The sequence below is a fragment of the Oncorhynchus masou genome, chromosome 24, assembly GCF_036934945.1.
Source record: "Oncorhynchus masou masou isolate Uvic2021 chromosome 24, UVic_Omas_1.1, whole genome shotgun sequence".
In the NCBI taxonomy this organism is placed as follows: Eukaryota; Metazoa; Chordata; class Actinopteri; order Salmoniformes; family Salmonidae; genus Oncorhynchus; species Oncorhynchus masou.
This window is the reverse complement of record NC_088235.1, coordinates 40631643-40651674: the sequence shown is the minus strand read 5'-3', so window position 1 is coordinate 40651674 and position 20032 is coordinate 40631643. Positions and strand designations below refer to the sequence as shown.

Below are 20032 nucleotides of genomic sequence, written 5' to 3'. Positions count from 1 at the left end.
GAACGACATTTATTGGATATTTCAAACTTTTTTAACAAATCAAAAACTGAAAAATTGGGCGTGCAAAATTATTCAGCCCCCTTAAGTTAATACTTTGTAGCGCCACCTTTTGCTGTGAATACAGCTGTAAGTCGCTTGGGGTATGTCTCTATCAGTTTTGCACATCGAGAGACTGACATTTTTTCCCATTCCTCCTTGCAAAACAGCTCGAGCTCAGTGAGGTTGGATGGAGAGCATTTGTGAACAGCATTTTTCAGTTCTTTCCACAGATTCTCAATTGCATTCAGGTCTGGACTTTGACTTGGCCATTCTAACACCTGGATATGTTTATTTTTGAACCATTCCATTGTAGATTTTGCTTTATGTTTTGGATCATTGTCTTGTTGGAAGACAAATCTCCGTCCCAGTCTCAGGTCTTTTGCAGACTCCATCAGGTTTTCTTCCAGAAAGGTCCTGTATTTGGCTCCATCCATCTTCACATCAATTTTAACCATCTTCCCTGTCCCTGCTGAAGAAAAGCAGGCCCAAACCATGATGCTGCCACCACCATGTTTGACAGTGGGGATGGTGTGTTCAGGGTGATGAGCTGTGTTGCTTTTACGCCAAACATAACGTTTTGCATTGTTGCCAAAATGTTCCATTTTGGTTTCATCTGACCAGAGCACCTTCTTCCACATGTTTGGTGTGTCTCCCAGGTGGCTTGTGGCAAACTTTAAATGACACTTTTTTTGGATATCTTTAAGAAATGGCTTTCTTCTTGCCACTCTTCCACAAAGGCCAGATTTGTGCAATATACGACTGATTGTTGTCCTATGGACAGAGTCTCCCACCTCAGCTGTAGATCTCTGCAGTTCATCCAGAGTGATCATGAGCCTCTTGGCTGCATCTCTGATCAGTCTTCTCCTTGTATGAGCTGAAAGTTTAGAGGGACGGCCAGGTCTTGGTAGATTTGCAGTGGTCTGATACTCCTTCCATTTCAATATTATCGCTTGCACAGTGCTCCTTGGGATGTTTAAAGCTTGGGGAATCTTTTTGTATCCAAATCCGGCTTTAAACTTCTTCACAACAGTATCTCGGACCTGCCTGGTGTGTTCCTTGTTCTTCATGATGCTCTCTGCGCTTTTAACGGACCTCTGAGACTATCACAGTGCAGGTGCATTTATACGGAGACTTGATTACACACAGGTGGGTTGTATTTATCATCATTAGTCATTTAGGTCAACATTGGATCATTCAGAGATCCTCACTGAACATCTGGAGAGAGTTTGCTGCACTGAAAGTAAAGGGCCTGAATACTTTTGCACGCCCAATTTTTCAGTTTTTGATTTGTTAAAAAAGTTTGAAATATCCAATAAATGTCGTTCCACTTCATGATTTTGTCCCACTTGTTGTTGATTCTTCACAAAAAAATACAGTTTTATATCTTTATGTTTGAAGCCTGAAATGTGGCAAAAGGTCGCAAAGTTCAAGGGGGCCGAATACTTTCGCAAGGCACTGTACTTATTCAACACGTCATGGTAGTTCTTCAATTTTTTTGTCTGCTGTCTCCTGTTTCGGGCCTAATGAATACAAGGGTACATTATAGGAAGATCATATTATAACTCACTTTCACAGGTTTACATATCAGAACATACAGTTGAAGTCAGAAGTTTACATACACCTTAGCCAAATACATTTAAAATCTGTTCAGCACAATTCCTGACATTTAATCCTGGTAAAAATAGCCTGTTGTAGGTCGGTTAGGATCACCAACTCATTTTAAGAATGTGAGATGTCAGAATAATATTAGAGAGAATTATTTATTTATTCATCACATTCCCAGTGGGTCAGAAGGTTACATACACTCAATTAGTATTTGGTAGCATTGCCTTTAAATTGTTTAACTTGGGTCAAATGTGTCAGGAAGCCTTCCACAAGCTCCCACAAGCTTCCCCCAATACGTTGGGTGAATTTTGTCCCATTCCTCCCGACAGAGCTGGTGTAACTGAGTCAGGTTTGTAGGCATCCTTGCTCGCACACGCTTTTTCAGTTCTGCCCACAAATGTTCTGTGGATTGAGGTCAAGGCTTTGTGATGGCCACTAAAATACCTTAACTTTGTTGTCCTTAAGCCATTTTGCCACAACTTTGGAAGTATGCATAGGGTCATTGTCCATTTGGAAGACCCATTTATGACCAAGATTTAACTTCCTGACTGAGATGAGATGTTGCTTCAATATATATCCACATCATTTTCCTGGCTCATGATGCCATCTATTTTGTGAAGTGCACAAGTCCCTCCTGCAGCAAAGCACCCCCACAAAATGATGCTGCCACCCCCGTGGTTCACGGTTGGGATGGTGTTCTTCGGCTTGCAACCCTCCCCTTTTTTCCGCCAAACATAACGATGGTCATTATGGCCAAATAGTTACATTTTTGTTTCATCAGACCAGAGGACATTTCACCATAAAATATGATCTTTGTCCCCATGTGCAGTTGCAAACCGTAGTCTGACTTTTTTATGGCGGATTTGGAGCAGTGGCTTCTTCCTTGCTGAGCGGCCTTTCAGGTTATGTCAATATAGGACTTGTTTTACTGTGGATATAGATACTTGTGTACCTGTTTCATCCAGCATCTTCACAAGGTCCTTTGCTGTTGTTCTTGGATAGATTTGCACTTTTCGCACCAAAGTACGTTCATCTCTAGGACACAGAACGCGTCTCCTTCCTGAGCTGTATGACGGCTGCGTGGTCCCATGGTTTTTATACTTGCGTACTATTGGTTTTACAGATGAACGTGGTACCTTCAGGCGTTTGGAAATTGCTCCCAAGGATGTCCAAGACTTGTGGAGATCTACAATTTTTATATATTTTTTTCTGAGTGCTGATTTCTTTTGATTTTCCCATGATGTCAAGCAAAGAGGAACTGAGTTTGAAGGTAGGCCTTGAGATACAACCACAGGAATACCTCCAAATGACTCAAATGATGTCAATTAGCCTATCAGAAACTTCTAAAGCAATGACATCATTTTCTGGAATTTTCCCAAGCTGTTTAAAGGCACAGTCAACTTAGTGTATGTAAACTTCTGACTGACTAGAATTGTGATACAAGTGAAACATGTGAAATAATCTGTCTGTAAACAATTGTTGGAAAAAATACTTGTGTCATGCACAAAGTAGATGTCCTAACTGACTTGTCAAAACTATAGTTTGTTAACAAGAAATTTGTGGAGTGGTTGAAAAACGAAGTGTATGTAAATTTCCGACTTTAACTATACATACAGTACCAGTCAAAAGTTTGGACACACCTATCTACATTGTAGAATAAAATAGTGAAGACATCAAAACCATGAAAGAACACATATGGAATCATGTAGTAACCAAAAAATTTACTACATGAAATATATTTTAGATTCTTCAAAGTAGCCACCCTTTGCCTTGATGACAGCTTTGCACACTCTTGGCATTCTCTCAACCAGCTTCACCTGGAATGCTTTCCTAACAGTCTTGAAGGAGTTCCCACATATGCTGAGCACTTGCTGGATGCTTTCCCTTCACTCTGCGGTCCAACTCATCCCAAACCATCTCAATTGGGTTGAGGTCGGGTGATTGTGGAGGCAAGGTCATCTGATGCGGCACTGCATCAATCTCCTTGGTCAAATAGCCCTTACACAGCCTGGAGGTGTGTTGGGTCATTGTCCTGTTGAAAAACATGTGACAGTCCCACTAAGTGAAAACCAGATGGGATGGCTCATCGCTGCAGATTGCCGTGGTAGCCATGCTGGTTAAGTGTGCCTTGAATTCTAAATAAGTCAGACAGTGTCACCAGCAATGCACCCTCACACCTACTCCTCCATGCTTCACGGTGGGAACCACACATGCAGAGATCATCCGTTCACCTACTCAGCATCTCACAAAGACACGGCAGTTGGAACCAAACATTTCAAATTTGGAGTCATTAGACCAAAGGACAGATTTCCACCTGCCTAATGTCCATTAATCATGTTTCTTGGCCGAAGCAAGTCTCTATTTCTAATTGGTATCCTTTAGTAGTGCTTTCTTTGCAGCAATTCGACCATGAAGGCCTGATTCACGCAGTCTCCTCTGAACAGTTGATGTTAAGATGTATCTGTTACTTGAACTCAGTAAAGCATTTATTTGAGCTGCAATTTCTGAGGCTGGTAACTCTAATGAACTTATCCTATGCAGCAGATGTAACTCTGGGTCTTCCTTTCCTGTGGCAGTCCTCATGAGAAACAGCTTTATCATAGCGCTTGATGGGTTTTACGACTGCACTTGAAGAAACTTTAAAAGTTCTTGAAATGTTCCATATTGACTGACCTTCATGTCTTAAAGTAATGCTGGACTGTCATTTCTCTTTGCTTATTTGAGCTGTTCTTGCCATAATATGGACTTGGTCTTTTACCAAATAGGGCTATCTTCTGTATAACACCACTACCTTAACACAACACACTGATTGCCTCAAACGCATTAAGAAGGAAAGAAATATCACAAATTAACTTTTAACAAGGCACACCTGTTATTTGAAATGTATTCCAGGTGACAATCTCATGAAGCTTGTTGAGAGAATGCCAAGAGTGTGCAAAGCTGTCATCAAGGCAAGGGGTGGCGACTTTGAAGCATCTGAAATATAAAATATATTTTGACACTATTTTGGTTACTACATGATTCCATATGTGTTATTTCATAGTTTTGATGTCTTCACTATTATTCTACTGTGTAGAAAATAATAAAAATAAAGAAAAACCCTGGAATGAGTCGGTGTGTCCAAGATTTTGACTGGTACTTGTATATGACATTTTAACATCTACAATACATCTTAACTTGGCCATCACCACATTTGTGACGGGTTCCAAGCCAATGACATAACAACTGTTGGGGCTCTATTCAATATGTATCACCGAGTGTTACAGGTTGCGTGATCGAAATGTCAAGGTCATTTCAGATTGTGCCAACATATGCAGCGTTTATGCAGGCTCTGCTGACACGAGAACACTGGCTTTAAATTTCAATCACGCTTTAACGCTGAACGCAATACGGATTGAATAGAAAGCCCTTGGTTAGTTTTCTGTCTTCCCTTCCATCTCCACAGTACAGAAACGTTCAGCATGAGTACATCCTCTTCTCTTAATATATACAGTTTTACGTCTTTACGTCTCTCAGTATGCTACATTCCCATTGCTGGCTGAATAAAAATGCTACACAAAATATAACATGCTGTCAGTCAATACAGTATGTATGCATATCTTCTCTTTTATATATTTGGCACCTTCCACTCCTCCTCCCCTGAGTATCCTTCTCATCATCATCATCATCATCAAAGATTTACACAAAAACAAGACTTGGTCACTCGACTCGATGACGGCACTTTTACAGAGTAGATAGTAAATGGCCATGGTAGAAATAAAATGGCAACATCATTCAAATGAATGGGCAAATGTTGTTGATTAGTGGTAAAGCACCATATATCTTTGCCTTTTTCTAGCATGGCCAGATAGTGACAATAGAGTCTACACATACAAAAGGTCAAAGGTTATTTAGATGTCCACTGATTGGTTCATATACATGTCCATAAAGCCCACCGGATGGCTCGTTGGCAGTGTTAGTCTATGTGTTGGTCAGTCAGCCCCAGGTTGGGTAACCAATTCAGAGGGATGAAACATGAAAGCATTAAAAGCATAGGAGGCTGGTCAGAGAGATTTAGAAGGTATCGAAGCAAAGGAGGCTGCACAACAAGCATGGCCAAACTGATATGAGTACAGATTTAGAGGGTTTCTTGGTGGGTGATCTGATGAAAGTGCAGATTAAGAAGCATGTCTGATTGTTGGGGGATTTGGCTAGAGGTTGCTCTTAGGCACAGCACTAGAATCAGATTATTCTCCCTAGATCCTAACCGTGACCATCAGTAGTAAATCACAAAACTGACCTTAGATCTGTGTCTTAGGGTAAGTTGGTGGTAGCACTTCCTCAGTCCACACACTAGAGGGTGATATAACTGTGCGTCACATAAAAAGGGAAAATGAAAAATAATAGTGAAATGGGTGTGTTTCCTGTGTTTCCATGGAGACTTCTTTCGGAGACATGATTTTTAATACTATTCCTGTCAGCAGTGTTCCAGAGATTCAAAATTGCAATGTGTGTGAGTATGTGTGTGTTTGATAGAGAGAGATAACGAGAGAGTGAGAGAAGAGAGAGAGAGAGCAACTACATTATGTGCAGGGTCAATGGACTCAGCCACTTGCTTTGAAGTCCCATTGTGAGGTTTGATAACACAGAAGTTATACCCATGGCAATATTGCTTTATGTTATTTTATCCATCTCTATGGTTGACTGTGATAGCCAAGAGTCCACAGAGGAAAACCCAGTCAGACCCAGCTGGCATAGAGAAATGTAATCAGTCTCCACTTTACTCCTATTCAACTGATCTCTCTCTCTCTCCCATAGAGAGGCAGTCAGTTATGTCCATTGTGAGAAAGGCTCAATTATCCCTCTTTGTGTGTGTGTGTGTGTCTGTGTTTGAGAGAAAGTGTGTGTGCGCATGTATGAGTGTATGTGAGAGTGCGTGCGCGGGGAGAATAATCCAACATACACACCAGGGGCCATCATTATTAGCACCCATTCATATACGGAGAGACCAGAGAACCAGAGAGCAGTCGTTATCCAGCTATAGTGTTAAAACTACACTGAGTCAATCCACTGTGAACCACATCTGTCTAAATAAGCTTCATACAGGCCTCGTTTGGAGCGACGAATAATCTGCAATTAGCCAGGCAGTTTAGCAGTGCTACAGGCCAGGGCAGGGACTAGCATGGCTATATTAAAGGGATGGAGGTTTGCTTGTGATTCCAATGAGCTGAGACCACAGAGAACACTGCTTGGCTGAGTGTGTGGGAGAGAGGGAGGGAGGGGAGAAGGAGAGAGAGCAAGAGAGAGAGAAAGAGAGAGTACAATGCATTCGGAAAGTATACTTTTTCAGCCTCATTCTAAAATGGATTAAATAGTTTTTTCCCTCATCAATCTACACACAAACCCAATAATGGCAAAGCAAAAAAAGCAGGGTTTTATACATTTTTTCAAAAGTATATAAAAAATAATTCTGAAATATCACATTTACATAACTATTCAGCCCCTTTATTCAGAACTTTGTTGAAGCATCTTTGGCAGCGATTACAGCCTGGAGTCTTCTTAGGTATGACGCTAGGGGAGTTTACAAGCTTTGGGGAGTTTGTCCCATTCTTCTCTGCAGAGCCTCCCAAGCTCTGTCAGGTTGGATGGGGAGCGTCGCTGCACAGCTATTTTCAGTTCTCTTCAGAGATGTTCAAATGGGTTCAAGTCCGGGCTCTGACTGGGCCACTCAAGGATTTTCAGAGACTTGCCCTGAAGCCCGTGCTGCGTTGTCTTGGCTGCTTAGGGTCGTTGTCATGTTGAAAGGTGAACCTTCGCCCCCAGTCTGAGGTCAACGATCTCTGTGTTCTTTGCTCCGTTCATCATGCCCTTGCTCCTGACAAGTCTCTCATTTCCTGCCACTGAAAAACATCCCAACAGCATGATTCTGCCACCACCATGCTTCACCGTAAGGATGGTGCCAGGTTTCCTCCAGATGTGACGCTTGGCATTCAGGCCAAAGGGTTCAGTCTTGGTTTCATCAGACCAGATAATCTTGTTTCTCAATGTCCGAAAGTCTTTAGGTACATTTTGCCAAATTCCAAGCGGGCTGTCATGTGCCTTTTACTGAGGAGTGGGTGGAGTGCTGCAGCGATGGTTGTCCTTCTGGAAGATTCTCCCATCTCCATAGAGGAATCTGGAGTTCTGTCAGAGTGACCATAGAGTTCTTGGTCACCGCCCTTCTCACCCGATTGCTCAGTTTGGCAGGGTAGCCAGCTCTGGGAAGAGTCTTGGTGGTTTCAAACGTCTTCCATTTAAGAATGATGGAGGCCACTGTGTTCTTGGGGACCTTCAATGCTGCAGATATTTTTTGGTACCCTTCTGCAGATCTGTGCCTCGACACAATCCTGTCTCGGAGCTCTATGAACAATTCCTTCAACCTCATGGCTTGGTTTTTGCTCTGACATACACTGTCAACTGTGGGACCTTATATAGACAGGTGTGTGCCTTTCCAAATCATGTCCAATCAATAGAATTTTCCACAGGTGGACTCCAATAAAGTTGTAGAAACATCTCAAAGATGATCAATGGAAACAGGATGCACCAAGCTCAATTTTGAGTCTCATAGCAAAGGGTCTGAATAACTTTGTCAATAAGGTATTACAGTTTTTCATTTTTAATACATTTGCTAATATTTCTAAAAAACAGTTTTTGCTTTGTCATTATGTGGTATTGTGTGTAGATTGATGAGGGATTTAAAAAATATATATTTTAGAATAAGGCGGTAACGTAACAAAATGTGGAAAAAGTCAAGTTCTGAATACTTTCCTAATGCACAGTATGTGCCTGTGTGTGTGTCTGTGTGTGTATGTGTGACCTGAGACCACATGGATATGTGGCTGCCAGGATATTGTATGCAGGAACCCAAGGCCAGTGGCCACAGGTGTGTGTGTGTGTGTGTGTGTGTGTGTGTGTGTGTGTGTGTGTGTGTGTGTGTGTGTGTGTTTGCGCATTTGCCTGTGTGTGCATGTCTGTGTGCGTGAGTGTATGTTTGCATATGCACCTGAGTGTATGAGTCTGTGTGTTTTGCACATGCGGCTGCGTGTGTGAGTGTAACCTTCAGCTGCGATGTGGATCATCAGCACCCAATGCTCTGCATGAGCATTGATAAATAATCCAAGGTGTTTCAGTTTGAAGTCCCAGACAGATACATGTAATATTACCAATAATAACTAGCAGTCCTTCACAAACACATTGAAAGCTGAAGCAGTAGGTCCAAATAGAACAGGGCAGGACATGTCAACATTCACAATGCACTGACTTCATTCTCGCACTGCCTGAAATGTAGCGTCTTTTCCAGAAGATTACCAGTAAATTGCCAGCATTCAACGTGATAGTTATACTACTGCTGTAGTTATAATGTTGCTTCAAGATAGTCAATCCTAGTGATAACAATTGTTTCTTGCTGCTCATGATTGAATGTTGAACACAACTGATGATGACAGTGATGTATTGGATATGGCATAATGATCATAATTAAACTCATGGAAACACAGGGAATGGTGAAAAAGTAGAATGGTCATGGGTAAAGGAGTAGATGGTTGGGAAAGTGTGCAGAAATATGAGTGTAAGCATACTGTTAGATATTCAAAGATGTGTGTTTAGAGTGTTTGACTTGGTGTGTGCCTGCTTGAACATTAAATCATTGCATGTGTCAGCTCCTGGCCTCATGGTACTTCAGTTTCCTGTTGAGAGTAGCCTACAAATCCTGGCCTTTCTCTCTCTCCTTCCTGACTCAGAACTATAGATAGTATATACATTCAATATCTATTTCCTGTATCACATATACATCTATACTCAGAACAATAGATGGTATTTTGATTACATACACATCTATACTCATAACTAGAGATAGTATATTGATTACATATACATCTATATTCAGAAGCGTGTGCTCTCATGTTTCAGCATGCGGATGTTGGTGAGGGATCCGCTGCCTCTGTGGTGGTGGTGGTGGTGTTGTTGGTACCCATATCCCTGGTGCTGTTCCTCCAGTCACCGCTGGCTGATTCCAGACGACACATTGCTGCTGGGGCTAGAGCCGCTGGAACCGCGGTCTTCAAACACACTCACCTCGATCTGGAGGGCCGGGGGTTAAGGAGTGGGAGGGAAGGGGGTAATATATGTACACAGATTGGGGATAAGGGGTATACTCTAGGCCAGGGGTCGGCAACTAGATTCAGCCATGGGACAATTTTATTCTGAAAGAATGGTCGGGGGGACAGAAAATCATTCCAATAATTTGTACACTGCAAATTGACCAAAACTAAGCCAAATAATAGATTGTATTTTAAAATAACAATAATTTCATACCTTGATTACATTGAGACACGATCACATATGTGGTTTTTTTTGTTGTGGGAATACTTGGGAACAGATTTCCTAAATTAAACACATTTTTGCTGTATTCCTGGTGATTTTAGTCTTAATTTATTTCTTGTCATATGTTTATTTAAAACAAATACCTGTATGCTGCCACTCAAAATAAAAATAACAGTAAGAAATAAATACAGCGTTTAGGTAATAATACATTCAGTATAAACAGGAAAAGAAAACATAAAAAAATTGGGCCTCCACCATCAAACTCCCATTCCATTCCCCCAACCCCATCCAGCACGTCTCCATCCAGAAGTATTTACAGTGCCTTCAGAAAGTATTCATCCTTTTAAAGAAAGGGTAACCCATTTTGAATGTTGTATTGCTTTTGCCTCCAGTATTTATGCTGCAATAGTTTATGTATCAGGATGCTAGGGTAAGTTTATTTTACCTTTATTTAACTAGGCAAGTCAGTTAAGAACAAATTCTTATTTTCAATGACGGCCTAGGAACAGTGGGTTAACTGCCGTCTGTTATGTCTGGAGTATTTGTCCTGTGGCATCCATTGTCCTGTGTGAATTTAAGTATGCTCCCTTTAATTCTTTCTCCCTCCTCTCCTGGAGGACCTGAGCACTGGGACCATGCCTTGAGACTACCTGGCCTGATGACTCCTTGCTGTCCCCAGTCCACCTGGTCGTGCTGCTGCTCCAGTTTCAACTGTTCTGTCTGCCTGCCTATGGAACCCTGACCTGTCTCTAACTCTGAATGCTCGGCTATGAAAAGCCAACTGACATTTACTCCTGAGGTGCTGACCTGTTGCAGACTCTACAACAACTGTGATTATTATTATTATTTGACCATGCTGGTCATCTATGAACGTTTGAACATCTTGGCCATGTCCTGTTATAATCTCAACCCGGCACAGCCAGAAGAGGCCTGGTTCCTCCCTAGGTTTCTTCCTAGGTTCCTGCCTTTCTCGGGAGTTTTTCCTAGCCACCGTGCTTCTACACCTGCATTGCTTGCTGTTTGGGGTTTTAGGCTGGGTTTCTGTACAGCACTTTGAGATATCAGCTGATGTACGAAGGGCTATATAAATAAATTCGATTTGTATAGCACTTTGTGACATCGGCTGATGTAAAAAGGGCTTTATATATACATTTGATTGGTTGATTTGATTTTTGTGCATCTCTGAGTGATATTCTATTGATTCCCTGTGAAAATATATGTTTTCATGTGTATCTGAGTTATTGGTGTTCAAGCAGGCAGAAATCCGGTCGGTATTACGTAGCACCGTGATAAAGTCGCCTCACTACACTGGAAGTTAATAGGAATACAACTTTTAGATCGTGAAAACGTCTTTCATACAGATTTCAATACTCGGGAGGATGTCTTTTCTCAAATGAGCCATTGAACATATTTTTGCAATATTCCTATCTCAAGAAATTTGTAATTTAACTGAGGGTCTAGAACATTTTTCCTATGAATCTGCCTTTTTAGTCCAGGGTGCTTGCATGTTGGAGTTGTCAGAGATATTATAGGAAGGAGATAGGAATCCAATGAATGAACGAACGTATACACCCCATCCAGCAGACTGTCGACCAATTGCGTCCACGTTGTTATGCTGCGTCATGCAGTTGCAAAGCTAATCGCCACGCAATCCCTTCTCATACAGTGTATACTGTATGTTGAGAAACATGCTTAGTTTCCTCGAAAGTATGTAATGTCATGATTTCAAAGCTATATGATACTACAGATAGCAAATTAATTATCACACATCTCAGAAAATATTTGTAATATTGTACTTCTTGTTGACGAAATTTGTGATAATGTTTGGTCTAATGCCCAATAGACTCCCATTTACTCCTTGAAGGATAGAGCTCCTTGTCCCAGAATCACCGTTGTGAATGTTAGACTCCACTCTGTAAGTCACATCGATCTACAGGTTGAACATGGCGAGATTGTAAACTCCTAAATTGATAATGCCGTTTGTTTAGGCAATTTTACAGCTAACTAGCTACGTTACATGCTGATATAGTCTTTTGAATTATTTTGTGTAGGTATGTTTGCTATCTATCTAGCTAGCTAGCCAGTCAGCCCATAGAGAGCATTGAACTGTGGATTTTGTAGTTGACATGAGCTGAAACAGATTTCCACAGCAATTTTCCATGTTGCTACCAACCTTATTATAACGCCAAAATGAAACATTTGTTCACAAAAAAGTTGGTGTCATTTAACACTGTAAATTAAAGGAATTAGTGGTTTTGGGTGGATTTATCCTTAAACTTTGTCACGACTACCTCCGAAGTCGGTCCCTCTCCTTGTTCGGGCGACGTTCTGCGGTCGACGTCACCGGTATTCTAGCCATCACCGATCCACCTTTCATTTTCCATTTGTCTTGTCTTGTCTTCCCTCACACCTGGTTTCCATTCCATCAATTACATGTTGTGTATTTAACCCTCTGTTCCCCACATGTCCTTGTCCGGTATGGTTTTTTTGTAAGTGCTTGTGCACGTTATGTCTGGGGTTTTGTCCCATTGTTTATATGTTTTTTGTTCCACAGTGATTTTTATCATTAAACTGCGCCCTTGTAACACAGTCTTTGCTCTCCTGCGCCTGATTTCTCTCCTGCCAGTATGCACGCTTTACAAACTTATTATAGATTTTGTTGTGTTACATCCTGAATTCAAAATGTATTCAATTGATTGTTTTCTCACCCATCTACACACAATACCCCATAATAGCAAAGTAACAACATGTTTTTAGAAAATGTTGCACATTTAAAATAAAAAAATACAGAAATATCTAATTCATATAAGTATTCACACCCTTGAAACAATACATGTTAGAATCACCTTTGGCAGTGATTACAGATGTGTTTTCTGGGTAAGTTTTTGCAAACCTGGATTGTACAATATTTGCGCATAATTATTTAAAACATTCTTCAAGCTCTGTCAATTTGGTTGTTGATCATTGGTACACAGCCAGTTTCAAGTCTTGCTATAGATTTTCAAGCCTATTTAAGTCAAAACTGTAACTAAACCACTCAGGAACATTCAATGTCGTCTTGGTAAGCAACGCCATATTTGGTGTGGTGTTTTAGGTTATTGTCCTGCTCAAAGGTGCATTTCAGAAAACTAGGTGTATGTCGCAAGTCATGACTTCACAGGACAGCCATTTTAATTATATATATTTTTTAATCAAAATGCGTTTTTTGGCAGAAATGCCTTCTGGAACATGTGAACTTTCATGTGCCTTAATAACAAACTTTTATGCCATCTGTAAATACAATCTTTAAATTACAAGCCTTCCCACTAGCCATGATTGTCTGACATTAATGAGTGTGCATGCCGAGAGAGGAGTTTGGATTGGTCTGCCATATAGAAGGCTTATGTCTATTTGAGCTGGTCAGTCTGTGTTGGGTAAGCTTTTTTTCAAATGTATCGTGCAGTGGAGCTGAATAAGTGTTACTCTCCACCTTCTGGAGGATCAAGTTTTGAATATGATAGCTAGAGATGGAGACAACATCTGTCTCTGGATTACATCTTCAAACTAAGGGCAACCGTGGCATGGCATCCGTGAAAGGGAGACACATCCATCATGCTTGATGATATATACGGGTAAGATAGTCTAGCTAGCTACATTTTCAGATATTACACGTGTGTAATTTTGACAGAAAGTGATTTCATTTCAAGCTAAAGTGTACTGTTAGCTAGCTAGCTAACATTAGCTGGCTGGCTCCCTAGCTAACGTTACTTAATGTGACATGTGTGATCTTACACATTGTTTACCTAGCTAGGTTCATTGTTTACCTAGCTAGCTAGCTACATGTCTTAAGCTAAAGTGTACTGTTAGCTAGCTAGCTAACGTTAGCCGGCTGGCCTCCTAGCTAAGGTTACGCATATGACGTTATTATTCGTATCCCAGAGCCATTTGCGTTGCTAGTTAGAGCCTAATGTTAGCTAGCTAACATTGAACCTGGTTGGTTAGCTTCCAGCAGATTCATGCAGGGTACTAACAACATGATTTGGCACTAATTACATTGTTGTTTAACTAGCTAACATTAGCTGGCTGGCTCGTTAGCTAACGTTACGTGAAGTGTGTGACCTTACACGTTGTTTACCTAGCTAGCTTCATTGATTACCTTGCTAGCTAGTTAGCTACACGTCTTACGCTAAAGTGTACAACACCCGTTGAATATGGCGTGTGTCAGTAAACGTCGGCAAAAAAAGCGCAATGAAATTGTTGCCAGCAGAGCTGGTTAGGCTCTTTCATGTTATCCAGAGGTAAACAAATCATTGGCCAGAGCATCAAGTGTGCGCTATGAACACTCCAAGAGCGAAACGAGATGGGTGGGGCTAAAGCTTAAGAGGGTGCGAACGATGCTGAATGGGTGTATCCAAAGAGCTTTTCACTAGATACCAAATCATTCAAAGGCCATTTTTTCAAAAGTGAGTTTACAAGTTTATCAATCTCAAAGCAGATTTACTTTCCCATTGTTCCTCAAAAAAGTATATGATATAGCATTTTGTAGCCTCTACTTTTATCCAATGTAAAAAACACAATTTGAAATGTTGCTACATAAGACCAAATCCTTGTGGTGAGTTACATATGAACTGTAACTAAGTAAAATCTTTCAAATTGTTGCATATTGCGCTTATATTTTTCGTCAGTATAAATACAGTCTGTGAACAAACTAAAAATATATAAGGTTCTGGTTCGGATTAGGGGATGCCAAGGTCATTTTTTAAATATTATTTTCCAGTTAAAGGGTGTTTCAGATTCAATTAGGTCTTTGAACCATACTTTTTTAATGGCTAGCTCAGAATATGAGCTTTCCAAAAGTTGTTTATATATCATAGAGATCAGTCCTTTCAAGAGCTGCCATGGTAAATTACATAATTAGTCACGCTATTCCTTGTTTTACAGCTTAAAGAATAGTCTCTTGTTATATGCTTGTGTCTTTCTAACCTGATATAAACTTTGTGGGACTTAGTCATAAGACTGGGCGTATAGCTAAGGTCCGCAGCATGCAACCGCAGCATGTGACATCCCGTGGGTTTACTATCTACAGAAAGTCACATGTATGGAAACTTGCAGAAAGGAGCACATTATAGTGTTTGCTTTTGTGAATGCAGTTAGACGGTTCAGACCTCAGGCTATCAACCTTGTGCTATCTTAAAGCTGCACAGACAACTAATTGCCTTTTCCACACTATCTGCTGACAGCCACGTCTACAAAAAGGATGTGCTTCTCTATAAAAGCTGAGAACCGACACTGTTCGTTGGGCCTTAACTGCACAACTGTTTTAGTGTGTTGTTAACTGTTACATTTTTGCAAATCTTATAATAAAGTGTTGTTTGAAAGAATCTGCAGTCTCTCTTCCCTTTGATTAGAATTTTTACAACAGAGCCCAGATAGTTTATTTATAAATCCCATAATTGGAAAGAAAAAAGGAGTTGCCTGGTAATGTGTATGTATCTTTCAAATCTAGGAATGTTCTCAAACCATTACTGTACATGATATCGGCAAGGGTACAGTTCCCACAGTTGGAGCATTGGGAGGATGCAAAAGGCTGTCCTTCAGATCGCAAGGCATTATTGTGAAATATTGCAGTATTACATTTCCATGATCATTGCAGAATAAATTCTTCATCTTTCCTGACTTAGATGGTTTCATAGACCACTCACAAAATAACCAATTGGCCTACAGCAAGTTAGTATAGGCTACCATTTGTCTGATCTCTCATTTAACTGGACCCAAGTCACAGTAGTAAATTGATAAGCTAATGTAGATTCAGTGAAAAAAAGTGGATGCAAAACATTATTGCATTCAAACAATCTGTTTACAGGTCCACAACTATTTGCAATTGATTTTGTCTTGCAGAAACGGTCAGAAACAGCAAATGTCACTTAAAAAAACATTCTGCCGTCACAGATATTTTATAAAGTTCGCCATTGCTATTTCCCCTAGATACTGTCTTGCCCTAATTCCAATACTTCCAAAGTATACAGCAAATAAGGGCATTATTTGTCACCATAAAAGGTGAATTATGGGTGTTATTCAAGTGGAATTATAATGTACAACAGGACTTGATTTATAACGGGCACGTGTATGTACGGGGTGCGCCAAGTTGATAAAACTCCCCCCAAAAATTGTGCGTGCGCAGTCTTTTCAGAAATGTACAGTAGTGTTACATTTATGCAACGGTTATAAATGAGGCCTAAGAGGAGAGAGCAGGGCCAGGGGGGAGAAAAGGAGGAAGAAAAACAAGATCTTAATAAAACTAAAACTATCTTTAGTGAGCTACAACCACACTGAAGTCGCCCTAACCCTCTAAACTTTTACTCTACAAGGTTTTGCCAAGTCACTTTAATCACCAGCAGTCAACTTTAAGGAAATCTATGTCTTGTTAGACACCTAACCCTGACCTCTATAATCAAATCGCTAACTTTTGGTAAGAAGACCTGCCGTGAAAATAGATCAATGTATTGCTCAAAAAGGATACGACTCTCATGCCTCTCTCAACAGGATCGGTCAGTAGAAGACCTCTGGGAGCGTAGATCTTCTCATTCTGTTCCTGGATATATCCTGAGATCTTCTTCAATACCTGATAGGGTGAGGGGAGAGAAAAAGAGGCAGAGGGAGAAGAGGGAGAGATGGAGAGGATGTTGTTTAGAATAAAATATGTAAGAGTGAAATGAAGACAAGGCTATAAATCCCTGCCCCTTGCTTTTGCATTTGCACCCCTCTTTACCCTCCCCCCTCATGTGCCCCACAGAGTGGAAGAAATTATGGATGGAAGAAATTACTTGCACTAATTCTTTCTGTCTATGTCTGCTTGTCTTTCTGTCTACAGCTGCTTGTCTCTATCCAGTCTAAAGCCCAAACATAAGCAAAACCCAGTGTATTTCTATTATGCTCTAAGGACACTACGTTATTCTAACACACACTTCCAAAGAACTCATGTTGAGTGAGACCCAATGAGTTAAATAAATCAGAATTGAAGACTCAGAGTTTTTCACCGTTTGAACTTCTAAATATTTCTCTCTTTTCCATTTTAAAGCTTTGGTCCATAATTTGGAGACTTTGGTTGGTAATTGTTGAGATGCCCTTTTTTCAGTGTAATTCCCATTTTTGGATGAACTGTCTGCAGTATTTGGTTGAACTTCCTGGGCCCTGCTTCCTGTCCAAAGGGTGTACTTGTACATCAGCTGCCTCACGCCACAGAAACAGGAGATAAGCTCCTGCTCCTGCCAAGGCTTGTGCAAGGCTAGTTACTGGGTTGTTAAATCAAATCAAAATCAAACAAATGTTATCTGTCAGATGCTCTGAATACAACAGGTGTAGTAGACCTTACAGTTAAATGCTTACTTACAAGCCCTTAAACCAACAATAGAGTTTTAAAGAGATAAGAATAACAAATTATTAAAGAGCATCAGTAAATAAAACAATACCGGGGCTATATACAGGGGATACCGATACAGAGTCAATGTTCGGGGGTACGTACCGGTACAGAGTCAATGTGCAGGGGCACCGGTGTCGAGGTAATATGTACATGTAGGTAGAGTTATTAAAGTGACTATGCATAGATAATAACAGAGAGTAGCAGCAGCATTCCATGCAAATAGAATTGGAAGCCATTTCATTAGCTGATGCAACCAGTCAGGATGCTCTCGATGGTACAGCTCTAAAACCTTTTGAGAATCTAAGGACCCATGCCAAATCTTTTCAGTCTCCTGGGGGGGAATAGGTTTTGTCATGCCCTATTCACATCTGTCTTGGTGTGCTTGGACCATGTTAGTTTGTTGGTTATGTGGACACCAAGGAACTTGAAACTCTCGACCCACTCCACTACAGCCCCGTTGATGTTAATGGGGGCCTGTTTGGCCCGCATTTTCCTGTAGTCCACGATCAGCTCCTTTGTCTAGCTCACATTGAGGGAGAGGATGTTATCCTGTCATCACACTGCCAGGTCTCTTACTAATCAAATGTATTTGACCTCCTCCCTATAGGCTGTCTCATCGTTGTCGGTGATCAGGCCTACTGTTGTGTCATCAGCAAACTTAATGATGGTGTTGGAGTCATGTTTGGCCACGCAGTCATGGGTGAACAGGGAGTATAGGAGTATAGGAGGGGACTAAGCACACACCCCTGAGGGGCCCCAGTGTTGAGGATCAGCAATGGGCGATAATTGTGTACCTTACTTCACAATTGAATTTAAATTAGGCCTAACTGAATGATAAGGAGGGTGAAGAGGTTGACTTAATTTAGAATGACAATAGTGTAATGATGAGTTTGTGTTATGCCTATTTATCAGCAGCAAATAATTTGACTGTGCGTCATGGCGGTTGATACCATTCTCTTTTACATTTTACTTTGTACAAATAAGCTGTTAGTGATTGTTTTATTTACTATAACTCTATTACTAATCAAATGTATTTGTAAGGGAAACAAAAACATGCTACTTGTTGCAGTAGGCCTTTAGAATAATGCAACACATATCATTGACTCTATCCAGCGAAGGAAACGATGCTAGCCCACTGAATGAATAACAAATGGATGGATGGGCAATAAATGTGCAAGTTACTTTACAATCTAATTTAAATTAGGCCTAACTGAATGATAAAGAGGGTGAAGAGGTTGATTTAATTTAAAACAACAATAGTGTAATGATGAGTTTATGTTATGCCTATTCATCAGCATTGGCGCTCATGTTAATAATTTGTTTTATTCACTGTAACTTACTCATTTAATTTAAAACATGCTATGTGTTACAGTAGGCCTTTAGAATAATGCAAAACATACTTTATCCTTGACTCTATCCAACTTGATGAGCGGGAAACAAATGATGCCAGTCAGCCTGCACAGCCAGCCCATTGAAACTAAACCTAAACTATACAAAAACTAATTTCACACATAAGAGTTAGCCTATAGACAAGTATACATGGACAATAATCTAATGGGTGACACTATCAAGCCTATCAAATTGTATATGAAGAGATCTGTAATTTACAGATGCAGGGAAAGGATCATCACTTTATCAAATCACATGCAGGTAAAACATTTTGATTTCGATATAGTACCAGAAAGAGCATATTCTGCAGTTTCTATTACATACCTTAGTCAAATAATCCTCATAAATCAAGAGGTGCAGCTCTATTTCCAAATGTAACTTTTTTAAAGAATATCCACGCTGTCCATGCATCCAGCACATGACCACTCTGGCTATTAAGCAAAAACGAGTAAAATAATAAACATAAAATTAAAATATGCTATTTATTTTCTAAAATCATCCTTTACAATTGTTTATGCACTGGTGGTTTTATTTAGGAAAACAGCAAATAATTTCAACTGTCCACCTGGCTAGTTACATTATTATATTATTATTTGTTTCAATTTGTCAAAAGAAGCTGTAACGGGACTTTTTTAATTATTATTATTCATTTTGGGATATATTTCCACAAATATTTATTAATGCAATTAATCCTTTATAATAGTTTATGCACTAATTATCAAGCATTGGTGCTTACAATTGAAGTCGGGATTTTACATTCACCTTAGCCAAATACATTTAAACTCAGTTTTTCACAATTCCTGACATTTTATCCTAGAAAAATTCCCTGTTTTAGGTCAGTTAGGATCACCACTTAATTTTAAGATTGTGAAATGTCAGAATAATAGTAGAGAGAATGATTTATTTCAGCTTTTGTTTCTTTCATCACATTCCCAGTGGGTCAGAAGTTTACATACACTCAATTAGTATTTGGTAGCATTTCCTTTAAATTGTTGACTTGGGTCAAACGTTTCGGGTAGTCTTCCACAAGCTTCCCACAATAAGTTGGGTGAATTTTGGCCCATTCCTCCTGACAGAGCTGGTGTAACTGAGTCAGGTTTGTAAGGCCTCCTTGCTCGCACACACTCTCTCAGTTCTGTCCACACATTTTATATAGGTTTGAGGTCAAGGCTTTGTGATGGCCACTCAAATACCTTAACTTTGTTGTCCTTAAGCCATTTTGCCACAACTTTGGAAGTATGCTTGGAGTCATTGTACATT

General features: G+C 40.2%; 1 protein-coding gene across 1 annotated transcript in view; it reads right to left on the bottom strand.

Annotated features, from left to right (window-relative positions):
- Nucleotides 1-4704: 4704 nt before the first annotated feature.
- Nucleotides 4705-20032, bottom strand: part of LOC135512174 (golgin subfamily A member 7B-like) — a 50213-nt gene continuing 34885 nt past the window's right edge. Inside the window, exons 4-5 of the mRNA XM_064933898.1 lie at nucleotides 16484-16585; nucleotides 4705-9741 (exon numbers count right to left, since the gene is read on the bottom strand). Of these exons, the coding sequence (XP_064789970.1) occupies nucleotides 9658-9741; nucleotides 16484-16585 (186 nt within the window). The 3' untranslated portion in view covers nucleotides 4705-9657. The remainder of the gene's footprint in view (nucleotides 9742-16483; nucleotides 16586-20032) is intronic.